This window comes from Xiphophorus hellerii, chromosome 20 (genome assembly GCF_003331165.1).
Source record: "Xiphophorus hellerii strain 12219 chromosome 20, Xiphophorus_hellerii-4.1, whole genome shotgun sequence".
Classification (NCBI taxonomy): domain Eukaryota; kingdom Metazoa; phylum Chordata; class Actinopteri; order Cyprinodontiformes; family Poeciliidae; genus Xiphophorus; species Xiphophorus hellerii.
In genome coordinates, this window is record NC_045691.1 from 20,721,413 (window position 1) to 20,738,591 (window position 17,179).

The 17,179-nt window shown below is 38.0% G+C and overlaps 2 protein-coding genes across 2 annotated transcripts; both read left to right on the forward strand.

Annotated features, from left to right (window-relative positions):
- Positions 1 to 3,892: 3,892 nt before the first annotated feature.
- cdk2 (cyclin dependent kinase 2) lies at positions 3,893 to 9,626 on the forward strand. The gene is made up of 7 exons (XM_032550255.1): positions 3,893 to 4,584; positions 6,327 to 6,404; positions 6,500 to 6,620; positions 6,723 to 6,893; positions 8,024 to 8,125; positions 8,209 to 8,412; positions 8,503 to 9,626. The coding sequence occupies exons 1-7, from the start codon at positions 4,469 to 4,471 to the stop codon at positions 8,605 to 8,607; spliced, it is 897 nt and encodes a 298-aa protein (XP_032406146.1). The 5' UTR covers positions 3,893 to 4,468; the 3' UTR covers positions 8,608 to 9,626.
- Positions 9,627 to 10,710: 1,084 nt separating this feature from the next.
- On the forward strand, positions 10,711 to 15,310 carry olfml3b (olfactomedin-like 3b). Its single transcript, XM_032550254.1, has 3 exons — positions 10,711 to 10,956; positions 12,803 to 13,088; positions 14,263 to 15,310. Exons 1-3 carry the CDS (start codon positions 10,726 to 10,728, stop codon positions 15,045 to 15,047), a joined length of 1,302 nt encoding a protein of 433 aa, XP_032406145.1. The 5' UTR covers positions 10,711 to 10,725; the 3' UTR covers positions 15,048 to 15,310.
- Positions 15,311 to 17,179: the final 1,869 nt, after the last annotated feature.

Sequence of the window (17,179 nt, forward strand, 5' to 3'; positions counted from 1 at the left end):
TGCTCCTTTTCTAACCACCAGTAGCAGCTAGCTGTGCTGCATGCAGTGCTAACTGTAGCTTGCACCAAACCAAGAGCAATAAGAGGTAGTTTGGTTTCAGTTGTATTATTAGCTTTCATTCTTTTGTCTTCCTCTGCAATAATACTATATATAAAAAAATTATTCAAAATCTCAAACTATTAAAAACATATCTTGATCCTTTTCTGCTGCTTGTGTAAATTTCCTGCCAAGTAAAAATAAGGTGGTTTTTTTTGTATAGTGCAGAAACATTTGCTGCTGGTGAAGTATTTTCAAAAACAATGGAGTCACAGTAAGGGGTCAAAAACTCAGGTAGAAAATAACCAGTGATTCGTAATGTTCAATTCAATGGACAGATGATGATTAGAATTTCCTCCTGACACAATATGCATCAACATTTTAACAATTACATACGTTTTTAAGTATTTATGGAGGGTGACTGCAGCATTGGTATGCTCTATTTGTTGTGTTTTTATGTTACTTTCTAATTGCGTTATAACTTTGGTAGCTGCCAAACCAATGGGATGCAGCACTGTGGTATTGTACAGATAACAATCCAAAACACGCTGCGGCAAAACCCCCAAATCTGTCTTTTTATGATTGATTAAGAGGCAAAGTGTATGTCATTCAATTAAAACACACATTTATTTTCATTATCAGCATCATTTTTTTTACTTTTTGATAAATTACTTTATCCTAGCATAATCCTAGAATCACTTAATTTTTCCCAAAGGAAAATAAAATATAACGCTTGAGTCACATCATGAATATTTAGAAAGTTTCAATCAACTAATTTCTTTTTGTCAACTCAAAAATAACAGTAGGAAAAATCCCAGCTCTTGGTTTAGAAGACAAGTTACTCTAAGTTGTTTTATCCCAGTTGTTGGTGGTTTTCCCAGTGATGTCTCATGCCTCTGAGACTGCTCAGGCTGCACTGCATGTGACCCCTCATGTGCTCACAACTGAGTTTGAGAGGAAATAAATCTCCCCCCCAAAAGAGCACCTGATTCAACATACCACAAAGAGTCAACCTTTAGTTCCTTTTCTTTTTATTATCCAAGCTTTGTATTATCTAAGCAATGATATTTCACGAATTTTGTGAAAAATAAAAACCCAAAGCAGAAGGCGGTTCCAGCATCAGTTACACACGGTTGTTTGGTATCTAATTAAGCAAGATGATTTATTTTTTTTGTTCAGTGAAAGTTTTGATGAAAATGGAGGAAAACCTGGAGTTCAGACCAGGCTTTTTATTGACAGTGGAAACAAGCGAAAAGAAATGTAGGACTGCTGTCTGAAACCTGATCGATGAAGCTGTCTGGGCAGAACCATTAAGGCCCATCGGCTCACAGGCTCTGCACAATTCATTCAACATTTTCTCTGTGTTTTACAAACCAGGTGGGATGTCACTTTTCACAACAACTCTAGATTTCTAAATATTTTGCAAAACCAAGAACAGGATGAGAAAACTGGCTCTATGGAAAACAAATGAGGAAATTCAGACCTTTGTTGGTTCATCACATCATTTATCTAGATTACTTATTCAGTATCTTAGAGACGTATTCATACTCCATGAACTTTTTACTGTTTTATCAAATAGCCACAAGCTTTCAAGACGTTTAGTTGGATTTTATGTAACCAGCAAACACACAAAATAATTATACACAAAGTTTAAATGTTTTGAAATATATATTTGTATTCAGAACCTTAAATCAGTACATCTAAACACTGAAATCCTTCTCTATTTTTCCTTGAAAAACAGCTCAAGCTCAGCCAGGTTGGATTACAAGTGTCTGTAAACATCAATTTCTAGATTTCAGAATTTGATCTGTTCCCATTCAACACATGAAAATACTTTTATTTAGGTGTTTTTAATGCCTCTAATTGTGGGCTTGCCCAGCTGTTCTGAGCACTTTCTCTGATTTATACTGACAACAAATTTCACTGACTTTTTACATTTGAATGGAGATGGTGGATTTTATTTTGGGCATGAGAGTGAAGGGGGCCGAATACAAACGCACACAAAACTTTTTAATGTTTTATTCATGCAGAATTTTGACATCAGTGCCGTTTGCTTTCTATTTTGTTATACTGAACTACTTTAGAATAGAATAGAATAGAATAGAATAGAATAGAATAGAATAGAAGTACTTTATTCATCCCAGCAGGGAAATTACTTCGCAGTTACAGCATAGAGACAAGACACAATAACAACTACCACTGAGTAGTAGTTGTAGATAAAATAAAAATAAAAAATAAAATATAAAATGCTATAAATTGTAAAATATAAAATGCTGTTAATATAAAAAGCAACTTAGAGCAGTCCTTGCAAAGATTCAAAAAAATGCAGATATGTTTATGTAAATATATGTACAGCAAGTGTGCCACAGTGCAGTTGTGCAAAATTGGACTGATTAGTGCAGAACAATGATTTAGCTTTTATTTCTGTCGCGGCATCAATGAAAAGACTTTGTGGTTGTAACTATTCTAAACGGAAAAGCGGTTTAAGGGGTGTTAATATTTTTCCAAGGCGCTGTGATTATGTTAAAGAGTTTTCTTTGAGATCAACACCACTGAAGCATGTGGAATCAGAAGGGAAATTTAAACAGTTTATGGATAGCTACTCTGAAACAACCTTTTCAGCTGTTTGTGTTAAGCCTCTGGCCTTTGATCATGTGCAGCATTGTTGTGAATGCTTTCTATGTGCGAGCAGACAGAAGCAAATTCTTTGTGGACCAAATTACGTCTTAACAGTGCTTCTCAATTCCGGTCCTCAGGCCCCCCTGCCCTGCATGTTTTAGGTGTTTCCCTGCTACCACACGCCTGGATTGAATCTATGAGTGATTAACAGGCAGTGATTAACAGGTAATGCAATCATTTGGATCAGCTGTTCTGAAGTAGGGGCACATCTAAAACATGCAGAGAAGGGGTGCTGAGGACTGGAATTGAGAAGCACTAAATCAATGCATTTCAGAGGAGACACAGTGGCTGTTATCACCCTTTTCCACACTTTCAGTCTCCTAGGCTGATTAATTTTCTTTTTGACCTTAAATAAAGCTCTTAAAGCTGTCACTAAGCTTTATGGTAGAAAACAAAGCTGTTTGTGTCTTCAGAGTGAAATTTTTCTCACTACAGTGAAGAGATAAAAAGAATGAGAACAAAATACTAATGTCAACGTTTTCCCTGATTTGGTATCTGTCAGGTTGCTTTGTTGCACGTTTAATTTGGTGAACTGGTGCATCGGGTCTTTAAGCTCAAGCGTGCTGTGCAACAGGATGCACCCATTCATTGTTTGTTTCTTCTTACCAAGCCTTTGTAAAGGTTTAATCCACCCGCTGGCTTGGATGAACACCAGAAGCTCACATGATCACAGGAAGACTTTATGTGAAACTTTAGTTTTTCACTGATGATTCACTCACACTCACTAAAAACAAAATTGTATACCAACCAGATAAATGCCACTAGAGGGCGTTACTGACTCTTCCTATGAATTCTCTCTTGTTGAAGCTACTGACGCACCATCGGCTTCACTTCACTTCAATATATATTTTGACAATAATAATATAATAATACTATTAATAACAATTATGATTATGATAATAATAATTATTACATTATTTTATGAAAATATAATAATATTATAATAATGATGATTATTATTATATTATTATATTAACTATTAATATTATTATATAATATTCTAACATATTATGTTATGTTATAGTATGTTATAATATAAAAATAACATATTATGATGATCATATATACTTATTGTGATAATAATAATAATTTTGTGTGACAGAAACTTTCTCCTCCCATATTAACTACGTCATGAACAACGTCACCGCGTTTTTAACCATGTGACTTTCGAGGTCCGTTAGCCGCGCATACCCGTTTACCCGCTCAGAAGCTATTTGGAACAAAACAAAGTATTTAAGCCACATTTCAAATTAATTTATGTTGCATTTAACAGACTAGAAATCGATAACGTCATTGGTAACGTTTCGAAGAAAGGGCGCTATGGGGAAAAGTAGCAAAATAACCGTGAGACTATTACTCATCTGAAATATCCGGTGTGCCCCGGACACATAACCGAACGCACCCGGCACAACGCGGGAAACGCTGTTGTGTTGGTTCGGTAGCGGCTTCTACTGAGGAGCAACCGCCGCGCCAACACTTAGATTTACGTTGGTCCACCAACGGAGCGTACACACGTTAGTTTCTTTCGTTTTCGTTAGTAGAGCTTTGTGCCCGAAAGACTCTCTTCTCGACCCCATCTTCTCGTTTGAAGCGTTCCCGGCTTGCATGACGGAAGCAGCCGGAGTAGCAGTCGGTCGGTCCCCGCGTTGTCCCCTAACGTCTGTCCCTGTAGCCGTTAGCTCCGACACAAAGAGAGCAGCCGTGCTAGGCTGCTAACCCCACAACAAAGTTCTGCCGGGTGTTTACCTTCAGTATGGATACGTTTCAAAAGGTGGAGAAAATAGGAGAAGGGACGTACGGAGTGGTTTACAAGGCCAAGAACAAAGTGACAGGAGAAACTGTTGCTCTGAAGAAAATCAGACTGGACACGTAAGTCAACTCACTGTTGATGCAGTAGGTTATGATTTAGTGACATAACCTCATGTTTTATTAAACGTTTGGATGTTTGTACCTCGTGGGATATTGTCATTAGCTAACTCTTTACAGGAAAAAATAACTCGGGAGCTTCTTTACCTTAGCTTTAGATGCACTCCTCCATAAACTAATAATAAACAAACAAAAACCTAAGCAAAATATAATACATCAAAAATAATGCTGTAATAAGACACACATACACTCGTCCGTGTTTCCTGAAAAGTTAAACTTTTTATATCGTAAAGCTTACAGTTCTCTCTCATTAAACTAAAATATCATTAAAGTGCAACTGAAGTATTATATAGATGTTGATTAATTACAAAGCAAGTAGGGTTTTTTTTTTCACGTGTTCATCTTAAATTAACACGTATAACTTACTTTATGTTGATGCTGTAAATCAGGAAAAACCTGCTTAAGGAGCAGGGATTACCTTGACCTGGAGTGGATTGTGAAGCACAGCCTATTCAAGAGATTGGGGGAGATTAATAATTTGGGAGTGTGGCTGTAATCAGTGCTTCAGAAGCATCTCATCAGGGCTAATCAGAAAAAGGACTGGAATGTTGCTCACTGGGCCAAAATCTTCTTTTTTTTTTAGATGAAAGTCAGGTTTGATTTCATTTGGAAGTCCAACAGTGTGAATTTTCCACTGTCTGTTATGATTCGGGGAGCCAATCCATGGTGGTCCACTGAGTTTTATTGTCCAAAATCAGCGCCAGAGTCTACCAGGAAATGCCACATACCCAGCAATATCAGCAAGCTGATACTCACTATTGGGAAACAAGCACTGATGCTCAGTATTTAAAAAAAAATAATCCAGATAACAGTTCAAGGCTAGATTAGAATGAAGCGCTTAAAATCACCCTCATCAACATAAGAATGTTTTAAATCTACATTTGGTGAGCTACAAGCAGCATGTTTGACTGCAGGCTGATTACATCATCAGTCAGCCTGACTTAATTACCCGGCTGTTATCAGCTCCATATACTCCCCCAGATATTGTGGCAGAAAGGAATAATATTCTTAAAACAAGCTTAAAAATCCTAATTAGTTATAGCAAGTTTTCATCCTGAGGCTTTGATTGAAATCAGCGTTTCATATTGTATAAATATGTTAAACTACAATAAACAAGATTATTGATATATGCACTATATTGTTTGTATTTGTGTTTTAAAATTAGATTTTTTTTATTCCATAATTTTGTTTAATACTATCAATTATTTTACGTAAGCTTATTGTACTGTGAGAATCTTAAACCAGCCAATTTGAGGACAACCAGAGGAGAACAGTTTGTTTCTAGGTTTTCCAGTCTTTACTATATGATTAAACTTAGAGATGCATCTCCATAAAACAGAATAACACTGAAGTTAATTTATTTCAGTAATTAAATTCAAAGCATGAATTATTTGAAACACATAGAGTGGTGTTTTTCAAGCATTTAGTTCTGCAAATTATGGCGCTACAGCAAATGAGAAGTTGAAATCTTGATTGTCTCTGATAAGTAGCCAATTAAAAATATGTTTAATGGAGAAAGTCAGTTTACAGAGTTGGTCAGGGATGTTTTGGGTTTCTCTGTGTGCCCTAGGTGTATGTTTTGCTGTAGTAATTTTTAAACTAGGTTTTTTTTAATCATTATCCTATGTGCTGTGAACGAATGAAGAGAGCAAGCGGGCGATAACTCTTCTTTTCTTTGTATCCAGGGAAACGGAGGGCGTTCCCAGCACAGCCATCCGAGAAATTTCCCTTCTAAAAGAACTCAGCCATCCAAATATTGTCAAGTAAGTTTTAGTAACATTTTAGCAGAACACATGTTCTGATTATGCTGGTTGCCTCTTTAGATTCATAACCAACCTCTTTTCTTATGCTCTTTTAGGCTGCGAGATGTGATTCACACCGAGAACAAACTTTACCTCGTTTTTGAGTTCCTCCATCAAGATCTGAAAAAGTTCATGGACTCTTCGTCAGTCACTGGCATCCCACTGCCTTTGGTTAAGGTAATTATAGCTTCATGTTTATCTTAATACTTTCCTAGTGGCATGAATAACTTTTTTTGTGTGAGTGTGTGTTTATTTGTTACGGTTGTCTCTCTGTTTTAGAGCTATCTCTTCCAGCTGCTGCAAGGCCTGGCCTTCTGCCACTCTCACAGAGTTCTGCATCGAGACCTGAAGCCCCAGAACCTCCTTATCAACGCCCAAGGAGAGATCAAGCTGGCGGACTTCGGCCTCGCAAGGGCCTTCGGCGTTCCCGTTCGCACTTACACACACGAGGTAAGATGGTAGTAGGTTTTGTTTTATTCTTTTTTTTCCTCACATCCAGCCATTGAACAAACCACAAGTTTCTCCTAGTTCAAGTTCCCCGATAAAGTGTTGACACTGTACATAAATTATTTCCATGTCATACCAGCTCTTTCAAAAATAAAGACAGTAAGCATAAAGATTTAAGAAGCTGTTTAGAAAAAATAAATAAATCTATGGTATGTTGAGACATATTTGCTATTCATTCAGCCTGCAGAAGAGTGAAAGAGTTTCAGCAGATAACAGGAAGGCCGAACAACAAAGTCGCTCTGATTTATCTCATTGAGGTTTTAACCTCTGCAGTGAAACATGATGGATTTTGTAAATCACGGAAGTAGAGTACGTAAGTAGAGTATACATTCTCTTAGGGAAAGTTTAAGTTTTAGTATTCCCATCGATTGCTGCCATAGGATGCAAAAGACATGTTTAAAAAAAAAAAAGAAATTTAATTTGTGTGTTTTATTAAAGCAAAATCTTGTTTATGATGACGACAAACATTATGCCTTTATTGTGCAGTATTTTAGTCTTTATTCTGTTTTTATATTTGTTTCCTCTTTGTGTGAGTCTATTTATTATTGCCCGTCACTTTACTGCTATTGCACCTGAAAGTTTCCTGATATTTCCATTCTATCTACTGTCGCTCACTTCTGCTCCTAATATATGTAAATAGGCCTGTCATAATAACAAATTTTGCGGGACAATATATTGTCAGAGAAATTATTGCGATCAACAGTAATCAACAGTAAAGCACCAGACTGAAGACTTTAATCATTCAGTTTTTGGTAAAAAGAGAAAGAGAATAGAAAAACAATAAATCAAACAAATGAAAATGATTGATTTTCTTTTAATTTATCATGCAATTCATTGATTTATTGTTTATTGTGACAGGCCTATAAGTAAATAAAAAATGACTGACAGGAAGGCTACAAAAATGCTCTAAATGCTATTCTGATTTCTTCTTAAGATGTTGCTCAGAAAGAAAAATCCAAAAAAAAAAAAAAATTAGCTGTGTGAAACCTGGAAAATATCCCCATTATTCCGTTCAGAGCGTCTCTAAGTCTTGGTCTCTTACTGGAAGAAATTGTGTTTTCCACATTTTCCAGGTTGTCACACTTTGGTACAGAGCACCAGAAATTCTCCTGGGCTGCAAATATTACTCCACGGCCGTTGACATCTGGAGTCTGGGGTGCATCTTTGCCGAAATGGTAACATGAGCGTTTCCCACAATAAATATTTAACAAAGCAGGAGTGGTCTCTGATTGGCAGCATGGTCGCTCTCCGTCCTCAGGTCACCAGGAGGGCGTTGTTCCCCGGTGACTCGGAGATAGACCAGTTGTTCAGAATCTTCCGTACGTTGGGAACGCCAGATGAAACCGTGTGGCCTGGAGTCACGTCGATGCCCGACTACAAACCGTCCTTCCCTAAGTGGGCTCGGCAGGATTTAGCCAAGGTGGTGCCTCTTCTCGATGAAGACGGGAGAGAGCTGCTGGCAGTGAGAACATTTTCACTTGTTTAAAAAAAAAGCTGTTAGCCGGTGATAGAGTGAAATACTGATGCATGATGGACTTATTTTTTTCTTTAGGAAATGCTGACCTATGACCCAAACAAGAGGATTTCTGCCAAAAATGCACTTGTACATCGGTTCTTCCGGGACGTCTCCATGCCAGTTCCTCATCTCAGACTGTGATTTGTGCAAAGCATCAGGCTGGTTGGAATCGGAGTAACATCAAAGCATTAAGGACCGCCTGCCCTGCTTCAGGCCTGTGCCTGCAACGGACAGAGAACCTGGACACTACAGGAGACGAAGGGTCCCTCAGTATCTAAACGCAGCCTTTACTTAGCCGGACGGAGGTCCTGCTGTTATGGTTCCAAGTGTTTACCCGTCATTTCTCATTTTACTGTGCACGTTTATGCACAACTGCCATATTTGATCTGCAATTAATGATTCAAGATGTTCTTTGATAACGTTCAGGCCAGAACAGTGACTGCTCTTGAGCTTCCCCATTTAAATGTAAGTAGCTTTTGGATGTTTGAGTTTAGTTTGTTGATTAGAGTCAAATTAAATTGAGGAATTTGTGGGAGTGTGCAAATAAAGCAATCTGCATTCTCTGTAACCTTGAGAGCGAGAGATGGCTCTCAGCACAACAATCTGGTGCTGGATAAACGCCGGGTCGCACCAGCTGTCCTCCGGGCCGACTTTTCTTTTCTTGCAGTTCCGTGCAAACGATCTTGAAGTGGTTTTAAAGCTCTTCGTTTGAGGCTAAGGTTCTGATTTACAGTAGTTCACTGTCATTTTACAGAATTAAACTTGGTGTTGCATTGTTCTTACTTTAGATTTTATTCAAGCCTAATGCACAAATTTTATACGTATTGTTTATATACAGCTGAAAAAATAAACTTGTTTAGATAACTGCTGGTTGTGTCGGAGAGATTCGAGCTGTTAAATATGCATGTGATAAATCTGACAAATGCAATAAGCTATATCTTATTAAAACAAATTATTTTTACATTCACTTTCATAAGCAGAAAAAACTTAAACAGTTTTACTGACACTTGAAGAATATTAAAATAAAAGGTTTGCTATTCACCAAGTTTGTACAAATATTCTAATTAATAGTGCCTTCCAAAAGTATTTACCCTTAAGATTGTTTTTTTTTTAAACTTTGTCACATTACAACTGCAAAAATAAAAATGTGAAAAGTGTTATCTTTTGTAATCATCCCACTTTACTCTCATATCATTAAATTATTTCCAATAAATCCAATCAAATACTTCTTTTTGGAAATCACCTGAGTAGAAAGTGGGCTCCTGCATATTTGTAGTTTTATCTCAGTAGAGGTTAGAGAACAGTCAGAGAAACACCCAAGAGCTGCAGAGATACTCAACCAGGTGGGAGGATTTGTTGGCAGGACAGTCATGGATTAAACCTCAAGTTTGACCTTTGTGGAAGAATGATAGAAAGTCCTAAAGAGTCTCAAAGTTTTCCACAAAGCATGTAGGAAATATAGAAAACATGGAGAAAAAAATATGTCCTAGTCAAATTAGTCTAAAATAAAATGCAAAACGCTCATACATTTCACACACCATCCCTACTTGGGAACACAGCAGTGGCAGTATTGTGCTGTGGGGATGCTCTGTTTGTGATCAGAGAAAATTAAACTGCTGTAGTGAACCAGCTACTCGCCAGACTCTGACCTGTGGGATATGAAGACTGTGTGGATAAAATGTACCAAAAGTCACACCTGAGCTACATGCAACTAGTTTCTCCAGACAGGAGACGTCATGAAGTTGATGAGCAATTAAGGCTTTTTTGCTAATCAATCTCAGTAGTTGTGTTCAACAGTTGATCCACTTTACTACACATAATTTATGGACCTATCTTTTAATTTCTCTATGTGTGTATTATTCAAATTTTAGAGTTAATTCTGTGTCCAAAGCCTCATTTGAAATATCTTTACTGAGAAAAATGTTAAGGTGCTGTGTATGCTTTAATATAGAGTGCAGATAGTTTGCTAAAGACATTACAATATGACACGCATTTCCTTCTAAATTGAATTTCCAGCCACTGGTGTCTTTGTCTAAACAGAGGAGAGCAGCACCTCACATTTTTTCCTTTGTTCCTTTACGTAACTTCTGTCTTTGAGTGTCTTTAAAACCGAATGTTTAAGACAGTAGAAGGGTCCGGCACCCTTAAAGCCAAACGCCAAGTTCATTTAAAAATGCTCCACTGTCATTTTTCTTCCAAGATCACCAAACAAGATATAACTGTAGAGTGAGGAGTATTGTCCAGTGCCTCCACCACCATATGGCTGTGGCTCCTCCCAGACGGCTAAGTAAAACATTCCAGCCCACCTCTGGGAGTCTGCTGCTTCCTTCACACTCTCTGACATCCAGTCAGGTTTTTACTGTAGCCCAAAGGTTCCTGATCTGCAACAAAATGAGAGGATTCGTGCTGTTGCTTGCTTTGGTTTACTCTGCTACTGCTCAGCACCAAGCTCTTATTGACTACTTGGAACGGAGGCTCCTTGCGATTGAGGTAAGACTTTTTCTCTTCCTGTCGAGTCCTCAGTGCCAGAGTTTCCCCGCAGAGGAAACTTTCAGAAACTGATGCAATGGAATGCAGATGTGGGCAAAATCCTGGGGAAAATGTTGGGAATACAGATCGGTTGCACTGATGGGAACCGTGAGCTTCTTTTGTCTGAGCCTGCAGCTCTAACTGCAGACAATGTGATGACAAAAACATTAAGTTTCTATAAATTACATAATTCTGAATAAATGCATTTAGAACGATGAAGTTCCAGTTGTTCATCACAGTGAATGTGTGCAAGATTTAGTGCGATACAAAAGTTTTTGCAGATTTTGTTTCAAATAATAAAAACAAATCTAGCAAATATACCTGATTAAATACAGAAAAGCAGTCATCAAATTATGATTTAATTCAAGTAAAAAAGTATCCAAGACATTTTGTCTCCCAAAATATCGATAATCTCTGATTACATACTCTGATTCTTATGGAAAGTAGAGTTCAATTTCAAGTATGTACCTGACCTGTTGAATTAAGAAATCACTTGAGGAATCTATTCAGCTACGTTAGCCGGCTGTAAGAGCTTTACAACCAAAGCGCCGTCCTCTGATCTGAAGAAATTCATGAACACAGGATAAATAAATCAGTCAGGAAGCAGTTAACCATTCACTTCTAAAGATTTAAGACTAACAAGCCTCATTTTGAGACCTACAAATGAAACAGTGGTGAACCCTCCAAGGAGTGGTCCGCCTATTAAAATTACTACAAAAGTACATTGTTGACTCATCCAGGAGGTCTTAAATAGAAACGGATCAACGTCCTAAACACTAAAGGCATCACTTGGCTCAGTAAAAGTCAGTGTTCATGATTTAACTATGAGAAAGCTGCTATTCAAAAAGAAAACATGTTGATTGTCTCACATTTTGGGAACTTATTCTGCTAACTCACTTAACTAATGGGCAACTGTTTGGAAAGTGTATGTGTGTGTACCAGGTTTTCATATCCTTATGGGAACCTATTTCTGTCTACAATGAGGGGTTATGGGGACCATTGCTCCTTGTGGGGACATTTTCTTGGTCCCCATGAGGGAAATTGTTGTTTTTGGGTTAGTAGTTAGGTCTGTGATGGTTAGGTTTAGGGTTAGGATTATGGTAAGGGTTAGGCTGTAGAAATTAATGGAAGTCAATGTGAAGTACCCACAAGTGATGAAAAAACTGTGTGTGGGGGTGTGTGGGCGTGGTGGTGGTGGTGGTGGGGGCTGGGGGGTCACACGTGTGTGTGTGTGTGTAGCTAACACAGTAATTTCAGATAAGTCAAACATGATGGACTTTTCCTGCCTGCTGTAATTGATTGAGTTTTGCTCTTTCATAGAAAATCCTAAAGAAAAGTTTGTGACCTTGTGCCCTTTCTCAGGTCTGAGTGATATGGAGTTTTTGGAGTGGCCTAGTCAAAGTCTGGACTTGAAGCTAACTCAGATGCTTTGACCTGACTCTAAACGGGTTGTGCTTATCCTCCAAAGTGGCTGAATTAAAGCAATTTTGCAAAGAAGGACGAGACAAAATTTGTCCTCAGTTCCCATACAGCAGATTCTGTCGTTATTGGCAAAAACGATCGTTCATAAAATATTTTACTGAATATCTGTGACAGAGATCTCAGACCATTTTCCTGGAAGACAGTCAGGCAGGGTGGGTGCTTGCTATGTGTGGGTCCTTCCTGATTAAAGGAGGCCTCTAAGGCCAGAGAAAATTGTGGGCCTGAGTCATTTATAGCAAATACTATTTTAGTTGCAGTATAAAATAAACATCTTTAGAAGTTGCGGTTAGACTGAGGCTGCTCTAATCAGCTTTGTTTACAACAGGACAGAATCTCTCTGTGGCAAGAGCAGACCACACGCTATGCCTCCGAGCTGCGGGAGCTGAAGCAGCAGATGGTTTCTCAGCTGGAGAGTCTTGACAAAGAGAAAGAAACCCTCAGGATGACTCTGGACGGAGTGGGGACGAGGGTGGACCGGGTCGAACGGGAACTGGACTACCTGGAGACGCAGAACGGGGCTCAGCCGTGCGTGGACGTGGACGACAAGCTGATAGAGCAGCAGGTGACTCTGGTTAAGGAGAAGCAGAAGGCCAAATACTTCAAACTCACAGGTGAGATGTGCTGGTAGAGAACCGAACTCCTGATAACTGGTGAACCTGGATACTTTATTTAATCAAACTTCAGATAAAAATGCAGTTCTTACATCATATCATTCAATTTGAAAGGCCAAAAATACACTTGTCATTGGTTTTGCTTCATTACCAGTGTGACTAAATATTGGGGCTTTTATTTTGAAGAGTACTTGTGAAATTTGTTCTTGGTTGAGGCCAATGAGGAAAACTATTTTAGTAATAATCTAACAAATACACATACTAGCAAGTCTATTATTATGAAGAGTATTTGTTGTATTATTTTGTATTTTTGTATAGATAGATAAAATGGTGAGTGTAGATAGAAATATGTGACTATTGGGGTGAATTAAACATCTACTTTATAGGGATATCTGGAGCAAAATAGAAAGGAAAAAAAACAGATTACATTTTGAACCATAAAGCAGAATTGACTGCATGATGCTTTGGTGATGATATACAGTCGTTTGAGTTTATGTGTGATGGCAGGAAGTGTTTGTTGTTGTTTGTTGTTCTCTTTTTAAAGTTGTTGATGTGTTGGTTACAGGTGAGTTTATTATCCTTTGTAATAATACCTTACAACAATAATAAAACTTTCCATTCTTTTTACAATCTATATTGTTCATAGTAATGCTGTTTAAATGACAGAGGGCCAGTGATGATTTCCTTTATTTTGCTGGTATTAAGGTAGAGATAAATGGTTTTAAACCATGTTGTGAACGACAACGTAACTGGAGTATTTGAGGAATAAGGTGCTTGGTGAAGGACTAGTACAGCTGTTTGTGCAGTATGTGTAAAGAAAGGTGCTTAGTACACACTCTTGTGGTGCTCCAGTGCTGGTGGAGAGCGCTGCTGAAATGGTTGTGTCCACCTGCGAAGCTTGCGGTCTATTGGTCAGAAAGTTATGGATGATATTAATGAGGCATGGTGAAGTGTTGACTTGATGTCTCTTTTGAATACTCATCTTCCTGGGGATGGTGTTGAAAGTAAAAGAGAAGTCCACAAAGACAATCCTGATGAAGGTTCCTGGTTAATTGAAGAGCTACAGGAAGGCAGGACACCAAAACCACAATGAATTTTTACAGTGTTTAAAAATGTCAAGGCATTAGAAAATTATAACTAATTGTGTAAAGGCTGTCCCTCATGTCTTTTACAGACTGCAGTGATATGATCTCCAGCATTAAAGCCATGAAGATCCTGAAGAGGGTCGGAGGGCCAAAGGGGATGTGGACCAAAGACGCAGGCGGAGCCTCTGGGAAGGTTTACATCTTCAATGGGACAGCTGAGGACACCATCAGCGAGTTTTCCACGGTTCAAGACTTCACTCGCTCAGCTGGCTTTTCTCTGTCCACCGACCTGAAGATTCCCTCGTCCTGGAAGGGAACCGGACATGTGGTCTACAACAACCACGTGTATTACGTGAATCAGGAAGAGGAGATAAAGGTGGTCAAATTCGACACAAAAAATAAGTCTATTACAGACAGTGTGGTCTTTCCAGTGCAGGATCATGTTCCTGTGTACGGCCTGAACCCTGAGACGGTGATGGACCTGGCCGTGGACGAGGAGGGCCTGTGGGCCATCTTCGCCACGAGGCAAAACGAGAGGCACATCTCTATGGCTAAGATGGACAGCAACTCCCTGGACGTCGAGCAGATGTGGGACACGAACTGCCCAAGAGAGAACGCAGAGACGGCCTTCATCATCTGCGGCACCCTGTATGTGGTGTATAACACCAAGCAGCCTGGCCGCTCGCGAGTGCAGTGCGTGTTTGACGTGAATGACCTGGTGACTAACGAGGAGGCACCTCTGGTTTACTTTCCGAAGCGCTACGGCTTTCATGCCAGCCTGAAGTACAATCCTCAGGAGCAGCTGCTCTACGCCTGGGATGATGGCTACCAAATCCTCTACAAGCTTTCCATGAAGAAGAAGTTAGAAATCTGAGCCGAATGAAGTAACCCAGTACTTTAAAAAAGGGTTTATGCAAGTCATACCTGGCCAAAGATCGTTTATTATTTCAAATATTTGCAGTGTCTGTTTGCATTTTTAGGTTATCTGAAGTGAATTTTGTAATCTATAAGATTCAGCATATTATTGTCATTAATGTTACTTGATGAACCGTTTTCAGGCTCTGACAAATCTTTGACTGAGATGCAGTACACAACTCAAGCTTTGTTGAGCCCTCACAATAAACACCTCCCACATTATGTGCATTGCTGTCATTTTGTACGCATTTGTATGTAAATGCAGATAATTTGGGAATTTCTAACTAAACTCTTCTTGCAATTTAATTTTAGAAAAAGAGCCGGTTTGTGGATAATGTAGGTGTTAGTGTGTCACATTTAGATGATTATTAAACCAATTCTCAGTAGTTTTAACCCATAATCAGAAAAATGTGAAATACTCATAACCAACTTTATCAATATAACATCTTCCCCAAATATGATTCCCAAAGTAATCAAATTAATTTTTTATTCATAACTTTATTAAATTAATACAAACCACTTAACAGACATAGTTTCCATTATACTGAACATGACAAAAATGGTTTGGCATATTGCACAGAGTACATTATTTTCTTTAATTGCAAAGAAAACATGTAGATTTAACTCTATCAGCCCTTAATTATTATGAATTTTCTGGTTGCCTATTAATTCAATTGAATGTCGTGTCTTGATTATAAGATCCTCAGAAGTGTTGCTATATAGTTAATGTCAGAATATTTGCGCATGCTAGCAGCCTAGCACTGGTTCAGAAAAGTGTACACCATCCTCTTAAAACACTTGTTATTTTGGATGTAAAAGCATGAGACCCTGATAAATCATTCAACACTTTATTGCTATAAAAGCTGAAAGGTGCAGTAAGCTATTTGCATACACGTACACACTTTGTTACAGTGTTGAACACCTTTTTGATTTAACTGTCTTCTAATCTTCATGCAACATCCTCACTCAGACGTATTTGACCTCTAATTTCTCCAAATCCATCAGATTGTGAAGACAGCCCTCTCCAGGTAAACGTTCAGATTTTCTGTCAGATATTACTGAAAACTCTGGCATGGCTAATCCACAACGTGGATTTTCCTCTTCTGAATGCATTATTTTGTTTCAAACTATCTTCACTTTTAGTTTTCCAGCAGACTTGTGAAGGTTTGGGTCAAAACTGACTGGTAATCGGGACTGTCTACAACTTTATCCCACTTCACAAAAGCTTCAGTTCCTCTAAATAATAAAAATAACCCCGGAGCATGATGCAGCCTCCCCCATGTTTCAATGTAAGTATAATGTTTTTTCAATAATGTGCAGCGTTTCTGTTCTGCTATACTAAAACACACGACCTGGGTGTTTTTGTTTATGTTTTTTTTTTTATTTTTAATCAATTTTGAAATACCCATGTCTTTAATGTGACATGATGTACATGACATTTTTTTAATATTCTGTTCTCAAGGTGGATACCCTTATGCGTTACATCATTTTAATCCTTTGTAATCTAACTGCATGCTATTTAATTAGCTTAAAGATGCAATTGTCAGAAAATACTTACCACAGCTGGGACTGTGTTCATGGTTGATCAGATTTACTAGATTTCATACTAAGAATGTAAACTCGAGTAAATTGAAGTTTAAAACTGAATCAAAAGATGGTTTAACAAAGTGTTAGTTTAACAATCTGTACACTTATACTGTCGAGTAATGTTGATTTCTATTATGTTCCTCCTGACAGACTTTACTGTTTCTTCAGATAATTATCCAGAGTAAATATTATATTATATTTGGAAAAGGAATTCAAATGATTTACTAATGTCTAAAGTTTAATGGAATTATAAACATTTTTATTTCTGTGTGTATGCTGTGTATGTTGAGTTTTTCCAGCTACCTTTGTAATGTATTTTGAGATACAACCACATTGAGATTAATTGTAATTATGTTCAGCTTGTGGAAAGATTAAAAGCTAATTTGTTCCTCAGTTCCTCCAGAATCAGTAGCTACAAAAGAGTACAAATTGAGAAATTAGGCTGTTTGTTTACAGGTCTGCTGGTTCAGCTGATGATTCAATATGACAGATATTATTTTGTTT